The 27,767-nt window shown below is 46.0% G+C and overlaps 1 protein-coding gene across 1 annotated transcript in view; it reads right to left on the reverse strand.

Moving 5' to 3' along the window:
- The window catches only part of LOC126484123 (venom dipeptidyl peptidase 4-like), a 411,056-nt gene that overhangs the window by 152,802 nt on the left and 230,487 nt on the right, over positions 1-27,767 (reverse strand). The window contains exons 4-7 of the mRNA XM_050107505.1: positions 24,907-24,987; positions 17,925-17,977; positions 16,528-16,718; positions 817-1,001 (exon numbers count right to left, since the gene is read on the reverse strand). Coding sequence (XP_049963462.1) covers positions 817-1,001; positions 16,528-16,718; positions 17,925-17,977; positions 24,907-24,987 — 510 coding nt within the window. The remainder of the gene's footprint in view (positions 1-816; positions 1,002-16,527; positions 16,719-17,924; positions 17,978-24,906; positions 24,988-27,767) is intronic.

Here is a 27,767-nt window from a genome sequence, read left to right on the forward strand (position 1 = left end):
ATTCAATTAGAAGTGTAACAGAGCCAAACACTCGGCGAAGTAAGGAATCAGAGAAAGAATTGTCAGCTACGGCCTTTCTGCCATACATTCCCAGAGGGACGGACGGAATCGGTCGTATATTGCGCAAATACGGCGTAAAGACGATTTTCAAACCGACAAGGAAGATCAAAGTCTTAGATAGGGTAAGGAGAAAAGGGACCCATTTGCAATGTCGCGAATATACCGTATACCATGCACATGCTGAAAAGTTTATGTCGGAATGACTGGACGATCAATCAATACCAGGATCAAAGAACAAGCGTCATTGCAGGTTGGGGCAGGTGGAGAAATCGGCCGTAGCAGAGCACGCACTGAGTGAGACCGACCATGTAATAAAATTCACCGACACAGAAGTTCTGGCTATAGAGACGCACTATCACACCCGCTTGTTCAGTGAAGCTGTAGAAATCCAAAAACACGCAAACAGTTTGAACAAGAAAGAGGAAAGCCTTAAGGTAAACGGATCCTGGCTTCCCGTACTGCAGTGAACGACCGTCGCAGGTAGCAAGAGGAGAACCAGACCGGAAATGACCGCGGAGAAGCCCTCGGACGTTGGCGCGCCAAGTACATATAGTCTGCGGCCGCGAGCTCGGCTCCATTTCACCACCGATAATGGAGGGTGAAGCTTTGACAATGCCAGCCACTCGTGCTGGCGAGACGTCAGTAAAATCATCAGATTGACGTCGGCCGAAGAACTTGAGGTAGTTTGTCAATGCCGATTCTAACCGCTTCTGGCAGCACTAGAGAAACCGTCGAGTTGCTGCGGCCAGACCGTACCTTGGAGTAGCGGAAGGAGACGACGGTGGCGTACTGGCCCTGTAGGAGGCCGGGCTGCCCGTAGCGCAGCAGGCTGCTGCTCTGCACAGCCGAGTCGTCGTAGCGCGCCAGCACCAGCCGAGACCCGCTGGGGGACCACCAGATGGCGCCCTCCTTGTTCAGCGACTCCTCGGCGCTCAGCGACTCTGCAACACCAGCGCCGCTGCACTGCCACCACTCGCCGACGGCTTCCTCAAGAAACAGCTGCATACTACCGCGGGCATCGTGAAAATAGCCACTTCACGGTCATCCTACAGTCTTACAGCGTCACAAGTTAGTGATAATTTCAAATATTAGTAAAAATTCCGAAAAAAATATTAGACATCTCTACTTTTAGTTTAGGATATGACGGAGTAATTTCTAAAAGAAAATTCTTGCCAGCTGACACGAACAAAAATATAAACTCACGTTGCAATAAATTTTGAAGAAAAATATTTTTTTACCTCATTCTGTCTAAAAGGGGTGCACTCAGCCTCGTGATGCCAATTGAGAAGCTACTCGACCGAATAGTAGCGGCTTCAGTCAAAAATACCATCGTGACTACTGGGAGAGTGGTGTGCTGATCCCACGCCCCACCTATCCGCGTCCTCCACTCAGGATGACACGGCGGTCGGATGGTCCCAGTAGGCCATTCATGGCTTGAAGACTGAGAGCAATCCATCGAAAAAACAGAACCACTGACATATTTGCATTGAAAATAATATATGAACATTTTCAACGTTTATAGAGAGTGGTCAGAAAACCCGCCAGGTTAGCCGAGCGCACTAACGCGCTGCTTCCTGGACTCGGGTAGGCCGCCAGCCCCGGATCGAATCCGCCCAGCGGATTAACGACCAGGGCCGGTGTGCTGGCCAGCCTGGATATGGTTTTTAGGCGGTTTTCCACATCCCCTTAGGTGAATATCGGGCTGGTCCCCAAGTCCTGCCTCAGTTATGCAGACATCTGAACACTTTCGCGCTATTCCATGGATTCCACTAGTCGCAGACAGTTGGGGTACACAAATTCCTTCCCAGGGGGTACAGGGTGGCGGCAGGAAGGGCATCCGGCCACGCCTTGAACTAACATTGCCACATCCGATTACCCACGCCGACCCTGCGTATCCGCGCGAAAAACGGCACAAGCAAAAGAAAGAGAGTGGCCAGAAAATGTCTGAAATGCTTGTAGGAATGTTTCATGGTAGTTTTTCTTTAAAAAAAAAATTCTTTATTTCCACAACAATACTAATTATACATATTAACCCACCTCCTAACATGATCAGTGGGCCATAAATTGATACATAAAATTGGGTTATGATGCAGTTTAATATTACAGTTATGTTAGTGAACTACAGTTTAAAACAACCACAGTGTGTTAGTTTTCTACAACAATGGGCAGTTTAATTTAACCTACTTGTTAATTATCTAACCTAGAATGACTACTAACTGGAGTGTTACAGGTGTGCCAGTAAAGTACAAACCCACCTACAATAGCCAGGCTCCACGAGCTAACCCTGAGGAGCATGCCCCTGACACTGGGCTGGCCAAAGTTAGTATTCGCTGCAGTTTCCTAAATTAATGTCCTAAATATAAGTCCTACAAAATACTAACTTAACCTATGTCATAATCGGTGCTTTAGTCACAATCGGTGGTATTGACCCCACCCCCCTAGTCCCGTAGGTGGCAGTTTCCAACTGATGGAAGTCGGCCATTCCACACACAGGCGGTATGGGAATGGGATCTGGTTTCAATCGGTTGGTCTGTGAATTGGTAACTATTCTTGGTCTCTCAGATATTCTGTTAACACATTCCGTGATACCTCATCTGCCAGAGCATTCAAAGTGTAAAAAGTGTCTTCTTGTCTGAGTAGGTGGTATGTGTCATTGTTCGGAAGTCTGTCTCAGAGTGTTGTCGCGACATCACTGAAGAGAGGGCACTCGAAAACCACATGGTCGGGAGTTCCCTCTGCCGCGCCACAGTCACACTCGGGGGTTGCCCTTTTCCCAAAGACCAGTGAGAAAGTGAATAAGTCCTCGTGTAGGTTCAAAGTATTTCATTCCCCACGCTCTTTTACGTCTGGTAAGAACTGGAAGGTTCTTCTCCCCGTTTCTTCTTCCTCCCAAGCCCTCTGCGAAAGTTCCTCCCTTCTGTTTCGTATTTCTCTCTTATCCCCCACCCTCACACCCATGATTATTTTCTCCCTGTTCCCCTTTTTGGCCCAGTACCATACCGCTTGCTCATGTATCTTGATATCTAGTGGGCAGAGCCCCATTATGACTAACAGAGCTCCCCCTGCAGATGTTCTGTAGGCCCCCACAGATCTCAAAATCATGCTTCTTTGGACTCTTCTCACTTTCATGGCGGGCACGACCCGCGTGAGCCTGTGCGCCCAGACTCCCGAGCTGTAACCCACTACTGAGGTTAGAATACTGTTGTGATAAAGTTTTATGAGATGAGGAGGGAGATGAAATCTTGTATGTCCAATGGAGATGAGATTGTTTAGTAGTTGGAGAGCTCTCTGGGTTATGGTGTCTATGTGTTTCCCGAAGTTCCATCTCTCATCAATTATGACTCCCAAGTATCGCATCTCCCATCGGCGAAGAACTGGTGAGCCATCGATTCTAACAGTGGGATTCCTGATTAGCTGACATTTTAGCAGTAGGTATGTAGATTTACTCGGAGATATTTTCATCTTTGTATTTTGGCACCATTGGTGCAGTTTCCCTATGGCCCTTTCGATCTTTGGTTCGATGTCTTCTCGGCTGTGACCGCCGACCAGCAGGAAGAGGTCATCTGCGTAGGCTATCACCTCTAGCACTTCTTCACTTTGCTGTAGTCTGTCTAGCAACGGTTCCATACGGATGTCCCAGAAAAGGGGTCCCAGAACAGAGCCTTGGGGACACCCTTTGGTAATTACTTTCCCAATTCTCCTGCTAGGTGATGATAGCCATACCTCCCAATCCTTACAATAGCTCCTCAGACACCCATATAGCGGCCCTGGACACTCTTTCTCCTGCAGACAGGAGAAGAGCGGAGGCCGCCACAGGTTGTCGAAGGCACCACTGATATCCACCATGATGCCAACTATGTACATATGCGGGGTTAAGCCACAGACCTCAGCCGCCAGAGCGATAGCATCAGATGCTGACCGCTCCGACCTGAAGCTGAACTGACTGTTGCTCATCCCGCACAACACCAGGTGAGCCATCAATCTGTCAGCCAACAGTTTTTCCAAAAGCTTCCCGAACAGGTCCAATAGGCAAATTGGCCTGTATGATTTGACTTTGGCTGGGTCTTTTTCTGGTCCGTTTTTAATTATGACCACATTCGCGGTTTTCCACCTCTTGGGGAACTTCCTTTGTCTGAGGCACTCGTTAAAGAGGTGAGTTAGCGGCGCGATTAACTGGGGTGCCAGAAATTGCCCAACCTCAGCCACAATGCCGTCTGGTCCTGGAACTTTCCCTCTTTTTAGGGATCTTATTTGTGCAGCCACCTACTCTTCTGAGAAGGGGTAGACTGCTGTGTCGTTGTTGTATTCTTCTAGGTCTGTATCTCACAGTTGCTGCTGGCTTATGGTTTCTCCATCCACATTGTCGTCAGGCGGCAGGGACTGGAAAAGGACCCCTGCAGTCTCCTGCCAAGATTCCATCATCCTGTCCCCCTGCCTGACTGTTGATAGCTCCAGGGGTGAGCGGATTTTTCCCCTCACTAATTTATAGGGCAGACCCCATGGGTCTAAGGCCAACTGGTTCAACACGTAGCTCTCCCAGCTACGCATTCTTACTTCGCATAGTTCCTTCTGAAATCTCAGCTTGGCCTCCCTATATTGCAACTGCCATCTTTGCCTTTCCAGCCAGATGACACTGCGCTGGTAGTTCCTCCTTAGCCAGGAGCTGATGACCTCGATGTTGAGCGCCCATACACCCCAACACACCACCTCCTTAGCCTGCTGACAGATTAACGTAATTCCACTAATTCGGCCGACCATGGTGACGGTGAGGCAGCCATGGCCTTCCTCCTGGTTGGTACAGCGGCCCTCACCGCTCTGTGTACTGCGCCCACCAGTTCCTCAGCTCTTTCGTCCACATCTATGTCTTGATATACTTCACCTTCCGGTAAGGCAGGAATGTCGCACTCACTTGCTAGGCGTTCCCAATCTGCTTTGTTGTAATTGAATTGTACTTCCCACCCCATGGTCCAGCGGCACTCCCTGTCACCTAGAGTGAAAGTTATTAAATTATGGTCACTACTGGTGGCATTGCTCACGACTTTCCAGCTCTGTATGAGATTTGCTGCGTTTGGAGATGTTAGGGTTACGTCTATGTTCGTGCCCTGTCCTCCTCCTGTTGCGTAGGTAGGAGGGTTGCTCGGCATGTTGGCCACTTCGAGCTGCGAAACCATGATAAACTCTTCCACTTTGTCTCCGTTTGTATCTCTGGTGCCGCTGTATCGCAGGGGGGAATTTGCATTAATGTCAGCAGTTATGACTATCTTCCGTCCCCGCAACGCCGTGGTAACTCTTGCCAGATGTTCTAAATGCTGCTCAATCTCGTCTCCGTATTGGAAGTACGTGTTTATGAGAATAATTACTCCCACTGGGGACTGAAGCTCCACGACGTTGCAGTGACTAGTTGTGAATTGCGACAGCGTGGTGACCCTCAGAAGTTTATTTGTAACTGCTATCGCCGCTCTTGGGTCCTCCCCTCTGCTGACAATTTGCCATGTTGCGGCAGCAAAAGCTATTTTTCCAGCTTGGGAGTACGGCTCCTGTAGGCAGAGCAGATCCAGTCTCGTCTCCTCCACCTCTTTACGGAGCTCCTGCATCACAAGTCGGCTATTGTGAGTGTTTAATTGTCCAATTGTTATTTCGGTCGTCATGGGAAGTATGTGTGCATGTGGTCGTCTGGCCACGTCTTATTCCAGTCGAAAGCAATTCGTCCATCTGCCAGTACAGCCGGTTCGTAGACGTCCTTGAGGTCAAACTTCTCACCACGTCTCTCAAAGACTTTTTCAGCAGGTCCCGCAGGGCTCCGAAATCAGTGGGGAGATTCACTGACTTTAGCTGAATTCTGTCCACAGCCTCCATTACCGAGAACGTTACCTTCCTACTCTCTTCATGTCCTACACAGACCACATGTCGTAAGGCAGTGGGGAGGGTAATTGGCTCTTCCAGCCTAGCCAGTTGCATCGTGTATCATGGTACACCCTTACCGAGTCCACACATGGCAATCTGACTACTGGAGTGCTTTGTGTTGTGGACTTCAGACTTGTACTTGTGACTGCGTTGTCTTGAATAGGTTGGGTTTCTTTAAGTTGATTTCCTGTTGGGATTGTTACAGTCATAGGATGCCCTTGCCACTTCAGATGGACAGACGGCTTCGTTCCCTGGCGTTGAGAGGCTGGATCTATGCCCATTGCGGGGAGATCTGTCTGTATACTGCTGTCAATCATGTAGGGCTCTGTTTGGATGGCCTTGTCTGATGATTCTGTCTTAGTGGCGCCCGAGAGCGCCATAAAGAAATTCTTAAATCTGGTTGCCCTCATACCATCCCACCTCCTCTTGCTCGGGGATTTGCACTTTGGCATCCTGTTTTGTGGGCTGTGATCAGCCATAATCGATTCTAGAAATCAATCGTTGCTCTAGCATCCGATATGTTGGGCAATTACGTCTCGTGGCTCCACATGACTTTTTTCCGCGGCTTTTGCAGGGATTGCAGACCGCTGCTGCTTTGCAGTCTTTGCGGTTGTGTCCGTTTGTGCCACACTTCGTACAAGCCGACTCCCTGGTACAAAGCCTTAGAATGTGGTCCAGGTCACCACAGTTCAGGCAGCGAGGTACCACGATGTAATCCCTGACGTTGACCGAATGGAAGTCAACGTATAATCCGCCCATTGCCGTGATCTTTCTCCACATTGGTGCCATGACTTCGGCAACATGATGAACAACATCATGCCCCCGAGGCCCCGTCTTGAATCTTAATTTGAAACTGTTTTTAAATTCTTCCTCATTTACGTCATCAAAGTTTTGCTCTTTTATTGTGTCTATAAGTTCCTCATCAGTCATTATGGTGGGTACATCGTAGAGGATTACTAGGGGATTTCTCTTCTTTGGAGGTTCACACTTGACTACTGAATTTCATTTTTGGTTGTTCAGTAACTTATCTTTGTCCTCCTCCGAAGCAACCTCCTCAATTACCGAGTTTTTACTTGGTTTAATCCTCTTTATTCTGATTTTATCTTTTGCTGGATTGATGGTTTTCGTAAATAGCTCTTGAATATTCTTCACACTGGTGTCTTGCCCAGGCAGAGTCCTGAGAAAGACTGCAGTGTCTGTTCTCTTGGCTACTTTGTCTATCGTCTCTTTAGTTGTGTTTGGCTTGGTTGGCACTTGCGCAGCCACCGTCGCCCAGGTCTTGACCGGTTGGTTCCGTAATCTGCTATTTTCCTTCTCTAACTCTTCCACCCGGCCTTCAAGTTTTGCATGAGCAATGGCCCATGCTGTGAGTTCATTTTTTATTATGGACAGGGCCGCTTGGCTTATCTTGCCATTTCTCACATTTTGCTCTAAGAGCAGTGAAATTCTGGCGTGCCTCTGTGTTACTGTTTCACCCTCTGCCTGTCCCAACTCGTCCTGGGGCGAGGGATCAGGCGCAGTAGAAGCGCGTTTCGACGCACACGAATCACTCGTTTCAATTGTCGCCATCATGAATAAACGAGTGAGGTCGGTTGCATGTCGGCGCGTTCGGCGCGGGCCTGCCCATTGCCGGCGCGCCGTAAGGCACGGAGACTCGCACTGGGGCGTATCGTTTCCACTCGGGCATGCCGCGGCAGTCCTCACGCGGGGAAGTGATGCGTCTCTTATAGCCTCTCCTTCCCAAGTGGCTCTTTCCGCCTTCCCATGGTGCCAGATGTTAAGCTCAGCATTCTGCCTTGCGACAAAAGGGAGAGCTGTGACCCAACCTGATGCAAAAGTGAAGGGTGCGTGGCACAGGGGGAGCTGTGTCAAGGGACCAAACATCAGTCCCTCTCTGTTCGCAGGGCACAGAGCATCAGGTGCTCTGCATGCCGGAGACCTCATTTGTCAGCGTGGGATCGTGGCGCGATTCGGCAAGTGTGCTTCGCCACGCCCCTAGGTAACCGGGGCGTGTTCTGCCAAACCCAGGAGGTGGTGACGTCGCCTGGGCTAGGTTAGATAGGTCCAGACCACTGAACGACTGGGTGACCGACCCACCACCTGAGTAGGAGTGGGTCCTTGGCCGAGAGGTGGAAGCTCGGGCTAGTAAGCGGCGAAGGGCGAGAGGTGCATCCACCTCTCCGGAGTGCGGGGTGCACTTGCTGAGGAGCGTTGGGTGAAATCGACGATGACGGAGCCATCTATGGGGACCAGTGCACTGGCAACAGCGCGCTGAACCCTGCAGTTTGAAGAGTGCCCTTGGCCTTGGGGCGAGGCTGGTGGGTGAGCTGCCTTTTTGTCCCCCCCCCCCCCCCCCCCCCTCTTGCCAGAGGAGCCAGTCCGGGGTAAGAGACGAGCTCCCATATTTATCACTCGTTTATTGCATGGTAGTTTGTACTGATACTTAAATGTTAAGAAATAAATTCTATATGTAGCGCCGTTTCCGAGTTATTTAACACTGAAGTTAGCCTATCAGGTCGCGGCGCGCACAAATTCAGGTTTCAACCACCCCACCAAAGCACTAGTTGGGTAACACCGCCCATAGCAGGCCGATTAAATTTGAGCACGCGACGCCCCGATTGGCTACTTTCAATGGTAAATAACTCGGAAACGGTGCAACGTGTCGAATTGCTTCTTTAACACTCTGCCGTCCGGGGACACCACAGTGGTGTCGTGTGCATAGTATTGCTCAGTGGCCGGCGGTACCACAGTGCTGACGTGTGCATAGTATCGCTGGCGACAGCACTTTAGTATCTTTTGCATTCTGCTGGTGTTTTGTTTAGGTGACAATAAGTTAAACACACATCAACAAGTCTTTGGTTTTTGTAAGTTCTTGTTCGTCATAGCAGATGAAAGAGACGATACGATTGTTTACCATGATTGTGGGGAGCTTAACTTGGAGGTTGCCACTACATCGGGTACATCTCATCATGACAGACTTTCAGGTCACATAAAGCAACACCATCTAATAGGCCTATGTATTTCCGAAAGGAATAAACGAAAATGAAAAAACTGCCATGTATGTTCCAAAAATAAAAAAAAAGAACAACAAACTTAGTGTGCAAGTCTTGTGGAGTTGCGTTACATCTTGGAGAGTGTTTTGCTGCATATCATATGAAAGAGAAATACTAAGCACCAAAGACAATGCAAATAAACAAATATGTGAAACAAACAAGTTTCGTATTTATTTACGTATGTATATCTTCGAAATATCTTGAAAGTAGGGGAACAGGGTTGAGAACTTGTGAGAACTAACGATGAGATTAGTAAAACATATCAATTTATAATCTCCTGATAATGTCAAAATGGCCAGCGACAAGCCAACTAATCCGAATCATCGCCGCCGGCGCCAAGCGAATAAATTTGTACGAGACCTGCGGACGGCAAAGTGTTATAATTTATGTCTCGGTACAATCCGCCCTGCAACATCGCCACAAGCGTTTCAGACATTTTCTGACCATCCTCTAGATGCATATGATACACGTTTTATCGTGAAAACGTTTAAGTATTCTGACATAAAGAAATACCGAAAGAGGTGTGTAACCATTCCGCATATGTAACGAAAAATGTCGTCGCGGAAATGGCGTGCTGTTGGACCTCGTAGAAACTTTGAGGAAGAAAGTTGTTAAGAAAAGAATGAAATTAATTTTGGTAAGATCTGAGACATCAGAGTGTATCGTGTCACATATGAACACTTTGTATTTAAGAGAGACTCCGTCCGCGACTGCACGCAAGTACCTGTATGCCGCCGCCAGAATTTAGTTCCGACGGCTCCATTCAATACGACCGAGAGTACTTCCAAACTCTTGCAAAGTTTTTGTTTACAGCTCCTACTGACCCTTCGTCACTGCATCCATCACCCAAATAGCGCTTTACAGAAGTAACTATCGCTACTTTCAAGCCAATATTTCCGCTGAAGTCGGGGAAAATACGAGGGTCGTTCGGTAAGTAATACCCCACATTTATTTTAAAAAAAAAAAAAAACATTAATATACGTAGACAAATGTCTTTGTTGGTGCTTCACATCTGATATTTGTTCTGCGCACCGGCGAACTTCACATCTGATATTTGTTCTAGCGTGCGCCGGCGAAGTTTCGAACGGTTCTGGCAGATGGCAGAGCCGTAGTACAGCGTCAAAATGGCGTCTACGTACGACTCACGTTAGAAGCAGCGTGCTGTTATTGAATTATTGTGTGCAGAAAAAGAAACCGTGGTGAACATCGATAAACATTTGTGTTCAGTGTATGACGATGTTGCAGTTGACAGGAGTACAGTTGGGCGGTGGGTAATGAAAGCTACAGCCCTCAGTAAATGCAGAAACAGAGCTCCATGATCAGCCACGCTAGGAACGTCCTATCACAGCCACTGCTCCAGACATGGTGAACCGTGCGGATGCCATTATTCATGCCGACCGGCGTTTCACAACTCGACAATTGGCTCTACAGTTGTCGGTCAGCATTGTATGTGCGTCTGCAATGATCGAGACTCTCGGATATTCGAAGAGGTGCTCACGATGGATTCCACGAATGCTCACATTGGACCACAAGATTCAAAGAAAGGCCATTTCATCTGAATTGTTGAAACGTTTTGAGACCAACCAAGAGGCCTTTCTGTCACGGATCGTTATGGAGAACTAATGCAGGGTGCGCCGGCCGGAGTGGCCGAGCGGTTCTAGGCGTTACAGTCTGAAACCGCGCGACCGCTACGGTCGCAGGTTCGAATCCGACCTCGGGCATGGATGTGTGTGATGTCCTTAGGTTAGTTAGGTTTAAGTAGTTCTAACTTCTAGGGGACTGATGACCACAGAAGTTAGGTCCCATAGTCTCAGAGCCTAAATCTGGGTGCACCACTTTGCGCCAGAAACAAAAATCAGTCCATGGAGTGGCATCATCCTCATTCACCATAAAAGAAGAAATTCAGGAAAACCCCTTCTGCCAGAAAAGTCATGGTGACAGTTTTCTCGGATGATGGCGTCATTCTCGAGGATGTGATGCCAAGAGGGTCAACCATCAATTCAGAGGCATACGTGAAGACCCTGAATAAACTCAAGAATCGTTTGTGACGTATTCGGTTGGACAAGAACCCAGCATAAATCTAGCTCCAACACGATAATTCACGCCCACACACAAGTCTGAGAACTCGGGAACACATCGCCAAATTGAGTTGGACATAATTGTCTCATCCACCCAACAGTCCAGACCTGGCACCCTCGGACTTGCAACTCTTTGGGCCTCATCAAGATTCTCTACGGGGCACACACTTTGAAGATGACGAGAGTGTCTGTCATGCAGTGAAAACATGACTACGCCTACAAGACAAGAACTTTTACCAGCGGGGAATACGTGCTCTTCTACGTTGACGTACGGCCATAGAACGTGATGGAGATTATGCAGAAAAATAGGACATGGATAAGACATGTTGATGTATATTGTCACCAAATTCTGACTCTTAACAATAAATATGTACTGAGAAAAAAATGTGGGCATTACATATTGAACGACCCTCGTATATTTGTGCGTATGGTTTTGTTAGACCCAAGTTTTATCGAAGTATACTACAAGATTATTGTCCTTAGCGCGCAGTAAGTACATTGCACACAAAATTTCGCTCTTGCTACAACAATGTGGTTGGACTCCATAAAAAATTTTCGTCCCTCATTTCACTTTCCGAATTAAAAACCTAATGAGCACAGAATACAAAGAACGGAGACGACTGAGCCCGAGGAATTAATTTTTTCACTGAGATCATTGTCTCTTTTTCTAGCCATCGGATAATTTCCTTTATCGTACTATTTAAGGATATTTCTATTCATTTATTTTTTGTCAAAACCGTCAAATTCCGTAGATTTCCGTATTCGTTTATATCCCTTTTATGGAGAATGAAAACACATGCTCACATACAGAGATCCTGCCGATCTTACTGCACTGTTAATATGGAATATAGTCAATTCCGAAGAACCACAAGATTTTGTTGTCAGTTGCTCAACTTGCGCGAAATGTATGTTATTGCTGGTCTCTTCACTGTTGGTCAGATCAGTAAAAGAACTCAGTACATTCTTTACGACAGTATCAGATTGTTTTAGAATGTCTTTTTTCCCTTTGCACGCATCGACAGGAGTAGTACGACATTTGCGCACTTGTTCCTGCACTACGATCACTACCAAATACACGTCACTGCACCGGTCCACGGAAGAATGAAACCACAAGTGAACACACGATATCGCACAGAAACATTGAACGCTCACCCAGCGCCGTTCTACTGCACTTATATCAGTGCAACAACAGAGTTACGAGGTGGGCGAATCACAGAGCTCAGCGCCTGTGGGCTGCACGCGGCGTATGTGACCTTTAATTTCGTGACGGCCACTCTAGTCTCAGTATGCGCTCCACAACATCTACGTGGCCACAGGCCAGGTACGGTTCAGTCTGTTAGAAACAGCCTGTCCGTCTAATGGTTGAGTTTATGTCCGTCTTCCTTGCGCCTACTCGCTGTGCGCCTGTCCATCCCCACACCCAAATAGAGGCAGGCATGACTTTGTGAACCTCTTTCTAAGCATGTGCACATGAGTGATTTATTTCACATCTGGAGGGAACAGCGCACGCCACTCCAGTGATCGAGCAGCAGCTCTAGATTGAATGCACCCGTGCGACTGGTCGGTAGGCACTATACAGGGTGTTCGAAAAAATGTGTCGAAGACTTTGAGAGGTGGTAGTACTCATTGAAACAAGAAAAGAAAGTCCGACAAACATGCGTCCGGAAACGCACACATTCCGAGATAAACACGTGTTTATTGGAAGGGCTCTGCGACGCTTGTTTGAGATATTAACAGAGTCGGCTGCACTGGCACTCCGTTAAATGCGTCGGCAGGGCATTATGATGTCTTAGGCACAGTACTCTACCTACCATTAGCTAGTCTGCTGGGAGAGCGGTTCTAGAAGCTTCAGTCCGGAACCGCGCTGCTGTTGCAGTCGCAGGTTCGAATCCTGCCTCGGGCATGGCTGTGTGTGATGTACTTAGGTTAGTTAGGTTTAAGTAGTTTCTACGTCTAGGCGACTGCTGACCTCAGATGTTGGGTCTCCTAGTGCTTAGAGCCATTTTAGCCATTTTGAGCTAGTCTGCAGTCAGTTGTGTGGTTCGATTCGTATTGTAGGCTACGTTAGTTTTCGTCATGTTTGTGTGCCTTATTGTACAGTACTGTCGATTCTGGGTACGTATCATGGTGTTTTACCTTCATCCAAACGAGGATTCAGTTATGTGTTTACCGTTATTGCGCGGTGTGTACGTACAACTGGTCTAGTATATATATATTTTCTCTCTTCCACCGCTTGTTAGCAATGGAAGCCTACTACTTGTCAAGTGAATAGCTGATACGATTTTCTGCTACTGTTTAGCAAATGGATGTAGCCTGCGAGCCCATACCCTAAAACGCTGAAAAATATCTACAGCGCAGAGTGCCCTGTGATAACCTGTTCGGCAGACTTTTCCAGCGTCTGAGGGACACAGGTATCCTTGCACCTCGGAAGACTGACACCGAAAGGCCCCGCACAGCTGACATGGAGGAGCATGTGCTACGTTCGATGGAAGAAACCACTGGGACCAGCAGCAGGAGAAGTCGTGTCACACCCTCTTATCTGCTGTACCCATATCACCCACTGCGCACTCGGACCCTAAGGCCACAGGATCATCATAGCAGACGGCGGTTTTGTCAATGGCTGTAGCAGAAGTGTGTCTCAGATCTGCTATTCACATCCTAGATTTTATTTACCGATGAGGCGTGGTTCACAAGAGAATTTCCGTAACCAGCAGATGTAAATCCCCAACCAATTCGGGAAAGAGGACACCTACACCAGCTTTCAATCAACGTGTGGGCAGGTATACTTGACAATGGACTGTTAGGGCCATACGTGCTAACACAAATGTTAACAGGGGCGCATTATCTGGAATTTCTCATTAATGTATTGCCTACCTCGCTGGAGGCTGTGCCATTGCGGCAACGAATACAAATGTGGTTCATGAATGATGGCGCACCGGCACACTTTCGTCGCAAAGTGCACGATGAGTGCCACCACGTCTCAAAATATTCGACACATATTTTACGAAAATCTAATACACTATTGGCCATTAAAATTGATACACCACGAAGATGACGTGCTACAGACGCGAAATTTAACCGACAGGAAGAAGATGCAAATGATTAGCTTTTCAGAGCATTCACACAAGGCTGGCGCCGGTGGCGACACCTACAACGTGCGGACGTGAGGAAAGTTTCCAACCGACTCCTCATACACAAACAGCAGTTGCCGGCGCTGCCTGGTGAAACGTTGTTGTGATGCCTCGTGTAAGGAGGAGAAATGCGTACCATCACGTTTCCAACTTTGATAACGGTCGGATTGTACACTATCGCGCTGGCCGTTTATCGTAACGCGGCATTGCTGCTCGCGTTGGTCGAGATCCAATGACTGTTAGCAGAATATGGAGTCGATGAATTCAGGAGGGTAATACGGAACACCGTGCTGGATCCCAACGGCCTCGTATCACTAGCAGTCGAGATGACAGGCATCTTATCCGCATGGCTGTAATGGATCTGAGTCAACAGATGGGGACGTTTGCAAGATAACAACCACCTGCACGAACAGTTCGACGACGTTTGCGGCAGCATGGACTACCAGCTCGGAGACCATGGCTGCGGTTACCCTTGACGCTGCATCACAGACAGGAGCGCCTGCGATGGTGTACTCAACTACGAACCTGGGTGCACGAATGGCAAAACGTCATTTTTTCGGATGAATCCAGGTTCTGTTTACAGCATCATGATGGTCGCATCCGTGTTTGGCGCCATCGCGGTGAACGCACATTGGAAGCGTGTATTCGTCATCGCCATACTGGCGTATCACCCGGCGCGATGGTATGGGGTGCAACTGGTTACACCTCTTGTTCGCACTGACGGCACTTTGAACAGTGGACGTTACATTTCATATGTGTTACGACCCGTGGCTCTACACTTCATTCGATCCCTGCGAAACCCTACATTTCAGCAGGATAATACGCGTCCCCATGTTGCAGGTCCTGTACGGGCGTTTCTGGATACAGAAAATTTTCGACTGCTGCCCTGGCCAGCACGTTCTCCAGATGTCTCACCAACTGAAAACGTCTGGTCAATGGTGGCCGAGCAACTGGCTTGTCACAATACGCCAGTTATTACTCCTGATGAACTGTGGTATCGTGTTGAAGCTGCATGGGCAGCTGTACCTGCACACGCCATCCAAGCTCTGTTTGACTCAATGCCCAGGCGTATCAAGGCCGTTATTACTGCCAGAGGTAGTTGTTCCGGGTACTGATTTCTCAGGATCTGTGCACCCAAATTGCGTGAAAGTGTAATCATATGTCAGTTCTCATATAATATATTTTTCCAATGAATACCTGTTCATCATCTGCATGTCTTCTTGGTGTAGCAATTTTAATGGCCAGTAGTGTATATATATCAGAGTCAGCCAGGTGCGCTAGTGATGTGCAACCAAAAAGGCTGCGACAGAAACGTGCTGCCTGGAGTATACTCTTGCTAGGCCAGGAATATGCAGCTACTTCCCTTGTATATTTTCCTTTCACATTTTCGCCTACTCTTCTTTGCTCATAACGGTGTTGCTATCTGAGCTCATAGTTGCTTCCCTTTCTGCAAAAGTTTCTTTAATTTTCTTTTACGCTACATCTATCTTCCTCGCAGTCAAGCATGGTTCTACATTTTTGCATTTCTCCTGTAACGTTTTCTGCTAACCTTTTCTGCTTCACCAATCTGAACTTCCTATCTGTCTCATTTTTAGATGTCTATATTCCCTTTTCCCTGTTTTATTGGCTGTATTTCAAATTCTCTCGTTTCGTATGTTAGATATTACTCGACAATGTGTGATACCGTTGAATCCAGGAATACTTACCTAGCTGGTCACATATATCACCATCTGTTGGTTAACGTGTAGGAATTAAGTTCTGGAAGTATTTCTCACTCAGCGTTCACGTTTCGAGAAGGAGAAGTGCACTAGCGGTGAATAGAGCGAATTTCTGACCTGATGACCTATAGGGGCATCCCCAGTAACACAGTTCTGTGAAACTTTGTTTGAAGAGCACTCTGCAATGTTCGCCTCACTTTTTAAAAAAAATGAAAGAAAGAGAGAGGGAGGGGGGAGAGAGAATAAACTGCCATTTGACTGTCTATTACTGTATTTATCTTCTGTATCCAGGTTTCGGCTTTTGTGCCATTAGTTAGCACAATGATAAAAGTTCTTCATATCCGGTAAAGTCTGCCTACAGCAGGTAAACAAGCCCTGTTTACCTGCTTTGGACCGACTTTGCCAGATATGACCTGTTAATGGTCTAAGAGCTTTTAGCATTGTACTCAATAATGGCATAAAAGTCGAAATCTAGATAGCATAGAAGATAGGTACAGTAAGTCAAATGGCAGTTTATTCTTTCAGAAAATATTGCATAACTGTGGCTCAGCACCATCGAAAAAAAGTTTTTCGTTCGCCTTACCGTCCGTCAGTTCGTTGGCGACGCCGTTGTAGATGACGTCTGGGACGCCGTCGTCAGTGATACGCACTGGCTGCCCGCCCACCTCCGGCACGTAGTACAGGTCGTTCTGGAGCACGTAGGCGAGCGCGTTGCCCTCTGGCGACCAGTCCACGAACTGCAGTCGCTCCCCATCGGCGATCTGCGTCGTCGTGCTGCCGACAGCAACGTTAATGACATTAAAGTAACAAATCCCACGCAATACCGCAACATCTAAACTACTAAAAACCTTCCGTGCTTTGATTTTAAAAGGACTGTTTTTACTGTGTCCTTCTGTAAGCAAAATATTCGCAAACTCCCTCTCTGTTGCCGCTGCCGGCCTTTGAAACAAGTGACTCTATACACTGCGGGAAGTCCAGTGCACTGTTGCATTTAAGATGCTGAATTACTTCGTTTGGCCAACCTGACAACTTAACCGGTGGAAAATTAACACGTAGGGCCTTTTTTTTTTTTTTTTTTTTTTTTTTTTTTTTTTTTTTTTTTTTTTTTTTTTTTACTCTGGCAAGCAGTAAATCAATTGCGTCCATCTCGTGACAGTCGCACTTCTTTCTCTTTTGGTTTCTCAATCCGTCACATCTCTTTCTCCAGCCCCCTTCCCTCTCCATTACTCCTGTTTGCATCACATTCGTCTTTCTCTCCGTCACCGTCAACCACCCTTGTCCCCAATGTCCGCAGGTCAAATCTATCTGACGGTGAACTTCTTGTTCGCATGAACTATTATAGTGTGTCCCAGGAGCAATGGTCAATATTCAGGTATGTGGGAGGAACGATCATTCGAAACAAAAACGTCTAGCAAACATGAGCTCTAAAATGCTTACGTTAAGAGCACTGAGCATTTCTTCACTTACGATACTGCGAAAGAAATCTGTTCTACTGCAAGCTCATTGCTTTCCACGATTTGAGAGGTGGTAGTACGAACCATAAGAAGAAAAGAGTGTCCTGTAAATATGGGCTCTAAAGTGCATACTTTAAGAGCTATGAACACTTGTTCATCTTCCCTCCGGTGAAGCACATCTCTTCTATTGATTTCATAATTATGGCTGACTGCGCTACCGCATCTTACAGGGCAGGTGGAGGACTCTTGGAACGAGAGGGTATTCGGCGAATGATCTGACCTGCCCGTTCCCCCGACTTATATCCCATCCAGCACGTGTCGGATGCGTTATGTAGAAGTGTTTCAGCACCTCCACGTGCACCAACGACCACCCAGCAATTGTTAACATCACAGTGACAGCGTTCCTTTCTTTAACTACGGAATTAGTGGGCTGAACTCTGGCAAGTCTGTTTCTGCCAGACCTGGAACACAGGTCACGATACAAATTAACATAAAAGTGAACAATTCCTTCATTATTTTCACTTACTTTTTCGCAATGTTGTAGGCTACATAACGCGCAATTGCTGAATGTCGGAATACCTGGAAGAGAAAAATATTGGATGTGAGTAGAACAGATCAGGTTTGTAATTATATTAGATTTTTAAATAGAGAATTTATCCGTAATACGCTTAAATTTACAGTTCCTCAGTCGTGTCAATATTTCCATATTACGGAAAAAAGGTTTTTGAAAATGCAAACATACATTGAGACTTTTGCCGCACAGTGTATTTAGTGAACACTTGTAGCCGTCTTGTGGAACACAGTGTACCTGGTTAAGACGCCATAATTTCGCTATGTTCAAGGTTTTAAAAGTCAAGACATAGGCTTACGCTTGGCACTCCAAGTGGTGCAAAGCTCGTCTTGCGCCCTTTTTGTTTCGGACCTGTACTACATGAAAAGCACATTATTGTACATGTTAAACAAGATTAACTCATTTGGATAACCAGTTTTCGGCTTACAAGGACATCATCAGACTTTGACTCACTCTCGTCGTTAAACAAGTTACAATATTTGTAAATAACGTTGGAAAAGATGTTACCCATCTAGACTGAGGCACGAACACACAGTAAATGTCACCGCAATGAGATCTCTTCAAACTGAGGCAACTGCCGATAACGCTATCTTGCATGAGTACGCACCACCTCCATGCCCTTCACGCTGATCACTCAACATTTGTTGTTGTTGTTTTATTTATTTTTTTCATTGAGTTTCGATTCCCCCCGAAGGGGGCGGGCTGGCAGCAGCTTAGTATGCCGCGCTTCAGCCAACAGACTTTGTTTTAAAATGATGAAGATAATAAATAATAAAAACAGGCGATAAAATCGGAGACTTAAATGGTAACATGGCGAAATAAATCGTGGAACTTAAAACATAGAACAAAGGGATGATGGTGCTAATAAAATACATATGAAGCAGACAGGTAAAATAATAGACAGACAGTTAAAAAATAAGGCAACAGTCTGGTTTCTGTTCGCAAAAGACATAAAATTCGCACCCAGTGACAGCATGGTTTCTGTTCGCAACACTTTGGAAAGACGAACAACACTGAACATTCACTTGAACACTGCACTAAAAAGTTGGCAAATATGACATACCACAGCCTAGAGCAGGTGGTGGGAAACTGGACAGATGATAGGAAAAAGGGGGGAAGGAGAGGAAAAACGAAGGGGGGGAGGGGGAAGGAGCCAATGGAGGATGAGGACCCATAAGAGGGGTGGGGGATGCTGAGCAGACGCGACAGGGAGTGGGGAAGGCAGAGGAGGGGAATACAAAAGGACTCAGGGGGAGGGGGGAGAAGTGAGGTAGGGAGAGGTTAGGAGGGGAGAAAACAGGATGGAAGGGGGGGAAGAGGGAGCCCAGGGAAAAGGACAGAGGAAAGGAGGGGGGGTGAGGATCAGAGTTGATAGGAGGGTTAAATGGAGGGAGAGGGGGCATCATCCAGGAGGGGGAGTTGATGGAAGCCACCTTGGGAAAGGAGATGAAGGGTGTAGAGCTGGAGGGTAGGAGGGACACAACAGTGAAGGCGTGACAGGGGGCAGGGACGTGAGAGGAGAGGAGCAACCAGGGGGTGAGGGGGTCAAAGCGGCGGGAGGTGTAGAGTTTGCGAATATGTTCGAGGAATAGGAGCAGATGGGGGAAAGGAATGAGGTCATAGAGGATCGGCGTGGGGTACGGGAGGCGTATACGGAAGGCGAGGCGGAGTGCATGACACTCAAGGTTCTGGAGGCACATAGAATTTGGGGGGGGGGGGGGGGCAGATATCCAGGCGGGACTGGCATAACAGAAGATGGGATGGATTAAGTATATGTAGGTGTGGAGGATGGTAGAAGGGTGCAACCCCCATGTCTGGCCAGAGAGGAGTTTGAGGAGTCGGAGGCAGTTGTGGGCTTTGGATTGGATGGAGCGGAGATGAGGAATCCAGGTGAGGTGACGGTCAATGGTGAGGCCAAGGTAGGTGAGGGTGGGGGAGAGGCGGACAGGACGGGCGCAGATGGTAAGGGAGAATTCCAGGAGCCGGAAGGAGCGAGTGGTACGACCTACGATGATTGCCTGGGTCTTGGAAGGATTGATTTTCAGGAGCCACTGGTTACACCATGCGGAAAAAAGGTCAAGGTGATTTTGGAGAAGGCGTTGGGACCGTTGGAGGACATCTGATGCTGTTCGCACCCTTTATATACCCTACCAGGGCTGGTAACACCGCTATTCACGAACTGCTATTCACGAACAACAGACACCACGTAATCACATGATTGATTCGCCTCGATGAGCAATGGATCAACCACATTCAGTGGGGATGCGCAATTACGTCCGACCCCCTGCGGGAACCTCCAAGTAGCGAGCACGGAAGGCACGGTCAGTGACTGCGATAGCTGGCGCATGGTGGGAGTGTGGGTGGGTAGGCCGAGAGGCGTGCAGAGCTGGCCCGCGCAGTTGCGATAAACACTGTCGGGGTGCGGCTGTGGTTAACATAACTTCCTAGCAAGCAGGAGCTCCAAGGCTTTCGAGTCCCAGCCCGGCACACATTTTCAGTCGTCGCCGCTGATGCCGCCCTAAGTCCTGACGCAGCTGATATCAATAAGCCCTTACTTTTCTTTGCCTTTCTCCCCCTTCCCCCTTCATTTTCTTGAATCATTTACGCACACACCGATGGCGTGTACGTGTATGAATTTGATGTCTACGGTGTCTTCCGGACGCTTCACTTTTTTTCGGGAAGTATCGATCTGTATGCGTGTGACAGACCCAACCGCCATTTAGTATGAGCACTGACACCATATACCTTCCATTTAGTGGAAATAATCTTCTAGCTGAACCGTGCGACTCAGCGTTCAGGGCTACGAGCAACAAGTTTACTGAAATTGATACTTCGAACGGCAAGACGTCTTCGTTTATGGTGTTGATAGGCAGTGCGTTGCGTGTTGTATCACATTCGCGATACGCCGTAACAATGTATAAAGGGTGATTTCAAGTGGCCATTCAATCCAGGGAGCTAACTACTGCGCCACTTCGGTCGGTGGTTGAGGTAATACCATCAGGACATCCGGTAATTAAGTTTTTAGGTAGTATGGGAAAGGATCAAAATGTCAGAAAAACTGCTCTGTGCTATGTTGATATATCGTAAAGTATGAATGATTTCGCCAAATTTATTGTAACTGAAAGTGATTTGTCTAAACTTTTATTAATTCAGCTGCAAACGCAATAAAATGCCTTCTGCAGGGTATTACAATGTCATTTCATACCAAATTTGCAGTATGCACTGGTTGTGTGACTGCTTAACAGATGCTGAGAATTCCTATCCCTCTTCTCTGTTATTTCCATTCATTTAAAGGCTTGTGATGATAAATTGTTACACTGTCTGTTTTTGTGCAAACAGCCAGTGGGCCTGTGAACGTCCTTCACAGTATGATCAAACAGCGAAGGGTAAAGACCGCTGACACCACGATTCTGCCGAAATGAGAGAGTGGTGCCTATCGGAAAAGAACATATCGCAATACTCAATGAAATGTAGCGCTGTTTCAAGTTCTTCAGAGAAGTAGCGAGCAAAGGTGAGACAGACCGAGGACCAAACACACTGGGCTGGACAACAGTGAGAGATTTATCAGCTACAGCGAGAGACGTTATCGTTCTACCAGAAGAAAATATTACTTCTTGTTTCACGTCAGAACTGTTCTTTTGTGTGTTCACTAATAAAGTGTTTCTTTCATTGCAACCTGTGGACCAACATTATTACGTGCTGTCCTTGCCACCTCTAAGGACCAAAATCAGAGTTGTAAAACTACCGTAGGCTACCGTAGACTATGATCAGTAAGTGTGGACTACGGTAGTTCTTCTAGCACCTTTGGTCAGTTACGGTCGTACCCACGTTACCGGTACGTCCGGTGTGTTGCATACCCACTGGGCGTTCGCTAACAACGATCGCTGTCTTTAAGTACTCGTATGTGATCAGTGTCCTACTAGAATCCCCCATAAACCAGAAGCGCTGAACCGTCTAGAAACTGAGTATATATAAAGGGCTGCGTAAGCTACAGAATATATTCCCTCTACATAGTTATCTTCCTGTTACTTAAAAATGAACAGTATTTACAACAAAATTGAAATTAGCAGTGTTTAATTCAATATTTGATTTGTAACGTGAAACAGAGGGATGTTGTAGTAAAAATAAAGAAAACAATACCGATTCAAATTATAGTGCAAGGAAACGCAATTGTTTCAACAAAAAGGAAAATAAAAAACGTGAAAAAATACAGGGTTTATCAAAAAGAATCATCCGATTTAAAAAATCATAACTATTATGTTATTTGAGATACGTGCGTGAACAACGTACTGTTGGAAAGTGCAAACTCTCGAGTTTTACGTGGTTCCCGCTAGGTAGCAGCCGTGTGCGCCCACTTCGGCCATAGTAAAAATGGTGTCTGGCCAACAGAAAGCTTTTTGTGATATACGCTTTGCGCAGTGCGGGTCAATAATAACTGTTCAGCGTGACTTTCGTACTAGGTGTGGTGTGGATCCCCCGACAGCACAGACCACTAGACGATTGGCATGAAAAATTCCGAGAAAATGTGCAAAGGCAAATCGCCGGGCTGTTCCCGAGTGTCTGACACAGACGTCGAATGCATCCGCCATAGTTTCACAAGGAGTCCGCAGAAATCCGTTCGCCGTGGAACTCGACAGCTCGACATGCCTCGATGTCCGTCTGGCGTGTGTTGCGTCGACGTTTTCACGTGAAACCACACAAAATTCAGCTGTTGCAAGCTCTTCGTGAAGGTGAGAAACAACTTGTGGGGTTATGTAATTTCACTCTTGGCAAGATGGAGGATGACAGTTTTCTTCCACGCTTGGTGTTTAGTGACGAGACTACACTCCACTCAAATCAAAAGCTTAATCGTCATAATGTGAGAATACGGGGTACGGAACAACCACATGAAGTAGTGTAACATGAGATGGACTCGCCAAAATTTAATTTGTTTTGTGCAGTTTCATGGGAAAAGGTGTATGGTCTATTTTTCTTTGTCGAGAACACTGTTACAGGAAGCACATGTCTCGATATGCATGAGAACTTTCTTTTCCCACAGTTGTAAACTGATTCGAACGACTTCATTTACCAACAGGATGGGGCACCACCACACTGGCAGCTGGAAGTGTGGGAAATTTGAAATCAAAGTGTTACCGAGCGCTGGATCGGCCGCACTGAAACAAATGATTCAGCCTTACATTACTGGCCTTACATCACCGGAGCTGACTGTATTTGATTATTTCTGTGGGGGTTTATAACAGACTTAGTTTATGTGCCTTGTTACCAACAATAATGAATGAACAGAGACATCCCATAACAGCAGCTGTGAAAGTTATAACTCAAGACATGCTCGCTGCAGAGTGGGAACAATTTGAATACCGCGTTGACATATGCCGTGGATCTCAAGGGGGGGGGGGGGGGGGGGGAGGCATATTAAACAATTATGAAAAGGTATGAAAAAAGACCTGTTGAGTTTCCCGTTCATCAAAAAACAAAATTCATTTTATATGTTTATTACTTTAAAACGTGCCAGACTGGATGATTCTTTTTGATACACCCTGTATATCAACCATCGATTCATTTAAAGGAAAAAAAAATCACGAAATTAGGAAAAACTGTCGTATGAAATGGCACGTCATTTTTATAGAACAAAAGCTCATGCAAGAAGTTCTGACAATGAATGAACAGACAAGATCGCCAAATACGCTGCTCGACAAAACGCTGCAGAAAGCTACCACAGAATTCCCGCGTTTGTGATCATAACGATATTAAGAAGCTCTGCAAAAGAGAAATGGGAAAAGAGAACGGGTGAGACTACAAAAGGGATGATTACGAATGGAGGACAAATCTTGCGTGTGCTCTGTACCTTGCGGTTCGTATTACTGTCGTGTCCACCTCTCCTCCATATTCGTTCTTCATTTCCCTGCCACGTAAACTTTTTACACTTTACTTTGCTATTCATTGTCTTTCCATTTCTACTCCGTACGTCTTTTTTCCTCTCCTGTTCTTCGATACTAACTGCATCCGTTGGCATGTGGCATTTCTTAATTACCGTTTTTCTTCTTAACGAAGTCCGTTTGCGGACTCTTCTGAATGTGAACCAGCTGTTTCTTAAAAAAAAAATTTGTTCTAATAATCGAGGAGTCTCATTACACTTACACTACGCGAGCGCCACATACACCATACTTATAATCGCAGTCTATTTTTCTGGACTATGCAGCTGCAAATTTTCGACCTAAACTGCCGTCTGACGTAGACTGGACCGCTGTACTATAGCAGCATCGCGCTAAATCATTAATTCACTTCTGTTACTCTTCAACGTATGTACGCCAACGTTGGTAAATCAGTACAGGCAGAGGCTGCGCAGTGAAACAGTAATCGAACCCGGGCAGGCCGTGTTATTTCTTTTGATATATCCGATGCTGAGTGACCACCTAACGGAAGGCTTTAACCTAGCAGTTATTCCCAGCTTTGATTCCAAAGCCCACAAACACTTACGCAAAATTTGCACGTCGAGCAACCTTGGTATGGCGTTACTTGACTTCGCAGTTCTTATCGTAACGCAGAGGAAAAGGAAAACGAGAATTGGTAGGTATAAGTTGTCAGCATGTGCGTCAAACGTTCTAGAATGGCAACGCTCTTGAATGATCAGCACTGACCAAAGAAGACAGCAAGTGTTAACTCGATGTACTCGGCAGGCAATATTGTTCAAAATGGACACTATTCCAGATTCTCGATAAATTTAACGATGTTTCTAATTCAAGAGAAATATATATCTTTTCGAATTTCAAGAAACACTTTAACTTGAAAAATCAACAAAAAACCTGGCTTTACAGGCGTATTTCAAAACATAAAAATATAAGCTGCTTAGAAAATTAGACTGGTGTTGTACAATGAACTTCATTCCGATTTCTGGAAGAGCAACTAAAATGATAACTTCAGTTAATAGAAGACTTACCTTTTCCACGTCATAACCAAGAAGAACGTAGCGCTCATCTGCCGACAACAAAGACACGTTCGCCTGGATACTGCTGTATACCTGTAAGACATGCATTTATCTTATGCACTTTTCTAATAAAGAGAGCGTTTGGAGCATGCTGCAAAAAAAAACACAAAAATAAACTCGTACATACTTACAAAAATACTATATGCGAGAGTCCAACATACTGATTTATTTTTATAAAAAGTAGAATGAGCGTTCCGCTGGAGATTGACTCAGTAGGACAACAACAGAAATAGAATTCACTGTTGGTGATTTGCAAAACGTCACGAAATGACTTTCAGCCTTTCAGGCCCACTTTAGATTAGGTTTTCCCCCCAGACGACAAAGACGATATTATCGAAACATATTTTACAATGATTTACACGAAATTATATGTTACAACCTCACACCTATATTTTCCATGTCGTGTTACTGTTAATATTAAAATTCTTATACAAAGTTCTTGAAATGCAGACAGTTATACGGTACTAAGTAGGACATATTTTCCACATGAATACTAGGGGAAATCAACAAAGAAAATTATTGCTTCTACTGAACTTCTTACTAAAGGTGTCCTTACACGAAATTGATTTAATACTTTCACGTGCGTTTTAACTACACAATAACATTTTCCGTGTAAAAAAAGTTTCCAGAGAATGAATCAGCACTCAAACAGTGCATGAACAAAAATGTGTTGTTTTTTAAAAAAAAAAAAACGCCATTTGAGTGTTGATTCTTCATTTATTTTACATGATTTCCGCTTCGTAGCGATTCGCAAGTGTATGTTGAAATGTTAAAATGTGTTTTAACAGTTCAACATGCACTTGAAAATAGCTACAGAGCTGAAATCATGATCGCATAAAATAAATGAACAACTAAAATCAAATAGTTGAAACTTCTTTCAATAAAATCTATATGACTGTGGTCCCACATCAAGAACAGTTGAAAAATGTCCCATGTAGGCTTTCGCGGCCGGCGTCTTTATCAGTAAACTCTTCCGGGCTAAGTTGCCGTGGTCGATCTGTAGAACTTCTTCTCCCTGACGTTTCGTTCTCAACTGCGGAGAACATCTTCCGAGGTGAGTCGACGACTGGCTGCTAGGAGCTGGGGCCGCCGCTTATATAGAGATCGTAGGGGGCGCCACCACACGTCACATGGCGTCGATGTGCAGCTATCTCTGGCTATCGTCTGTTCTCTCGATTGCAGGCAATCGATTGTCACGTGATTGATGCAACGTCGACCGCCATATCTTATCCAATTTTAATCCTTCTTCTTTACGATTAAAATTGTATTGATGTTTGTGGATTTCAATTGCCTCTCTATACATACGTGTATAATAGTGCGACGTCCTCGCTAGCACGCTTGTTTCACCAAATTTTATGTCGTGATCTCCAAACCTTCCGCAAGTTTCTGCAGATTTCAATGCTAGGCCATCAACAAGTGTCAGCGTGCGAACCATTCAACGAAACATCATCGATATGGGCTTTCGGAGCCAAAGGCCCACTCGTGTATCCTTGGTGACTGCACGACACAAAGTTTTACGCCTCACCCGGATCCGTCAACACCGAAATTGGACTGTTGATGACTGGTAACATGTTGCCTGGTCGGACGAGTCTCGTCTCAAATTGTACCGAGCTGGTGGCCATGTATGGGTATGGAGACAACCTCATGAGTCCACGGACCCTGCATGTCAGCATGGGACTGTTCAATCGGAGGCTCAGCAATGGTGTGGGGTGTATGCAGTTGGAGTGATATGGGATCCCTGATACCTCTAGATACGACCCTGACAGGTGACACGTACGTAAGCATCCTGTTTGATAACCTGCATTCATTCATGTCCATTGTGCATGCCGACGGGCTCTCCAGCAATTCCAGCAGGACAATGCGACATCCCACGCGTCCAGAATTGCTACAGAGTAGCTCTAGGAACACTCTTCAGAGTTTTAAAACTTCCATTGGCTACCAAACTCTCCAGCCATGAACATTATCGAGCATGTCTGGAATTCCTTTCAACGTGCTGTTCAGAAGAGATTACCACCCCTTCGTAGTGTTACAGATTTATGGACAGCCGTGCATGGTTCATGGTGTGAGTTCCCTCCAGCACATCTTCAGATATTGGTCGAGACCATGCCACGTCGTGTTGCGCCGCTTCTGCGTCCTTGCGGGGCCCGTACACAATATTTCGCATGTGTACTAGTTTCTTTGGCTCTTCAATGTAGAACACAAGTGAAGCAACGTTCAGTTTCATTTACTCACTCAGCTCTATGATGGACTATGTCAAGATAAATATTACGATAGAAAAGAGCCCAAATACTATAAACAACATCAACCTTTATTTACATTTCTGATAGACAAATTATCGTATGTATCAAGAGCAATATAGTTCAGAGCGCTTCAGATGAGCGTTTTACGAAATCCTGTATATAGCCGCCTCGCATAACGTGCGGAAAAACCTCTCATTTTAACGAAAGATGCTCATGAATCACATGATTTTTCTCCTTTTACTAACATTACTTACACTGTTAATTAATGACGTCTAATTAGAGAAATAAATGAAATTAAGACATTTGCCTATGGTACAAACTAGAATTGGCAAATCCGACTCCAAATATGAAGATAACTACTTTTTCTCCCACGACTGAATTAATTCGTTATCTCCATATTTTTCAGGCGAGGATTTGTGTTCTTACCATTCCCACTTTACAGCCCTCGCAATTTAGCAACGTAATCAAGAGATGTAATAGTTTAGCTTCTTTCAAACTCTTACAGTTTATTCAAAAGACACAATAACTTATTAACCATAACGGAAGAACACCGCTACTTCACTATCTCTAAGT

Source organism: Schistocerca serialis, chromosome 6, assembly GCF_023864345.2.
Source record: "Schistocerca serialis cubense isolate TAMUIC-IGC-003099 chromosome 6, iqSchSeri2.2, whole genome shotgun sequence".
NCBI classification, from domain to species: Eukaryota; Metazoa; Arthropoda; class Insecta; order Orthoptera; family Acrididae; genus Schistocerca; species Schistocerca serialis.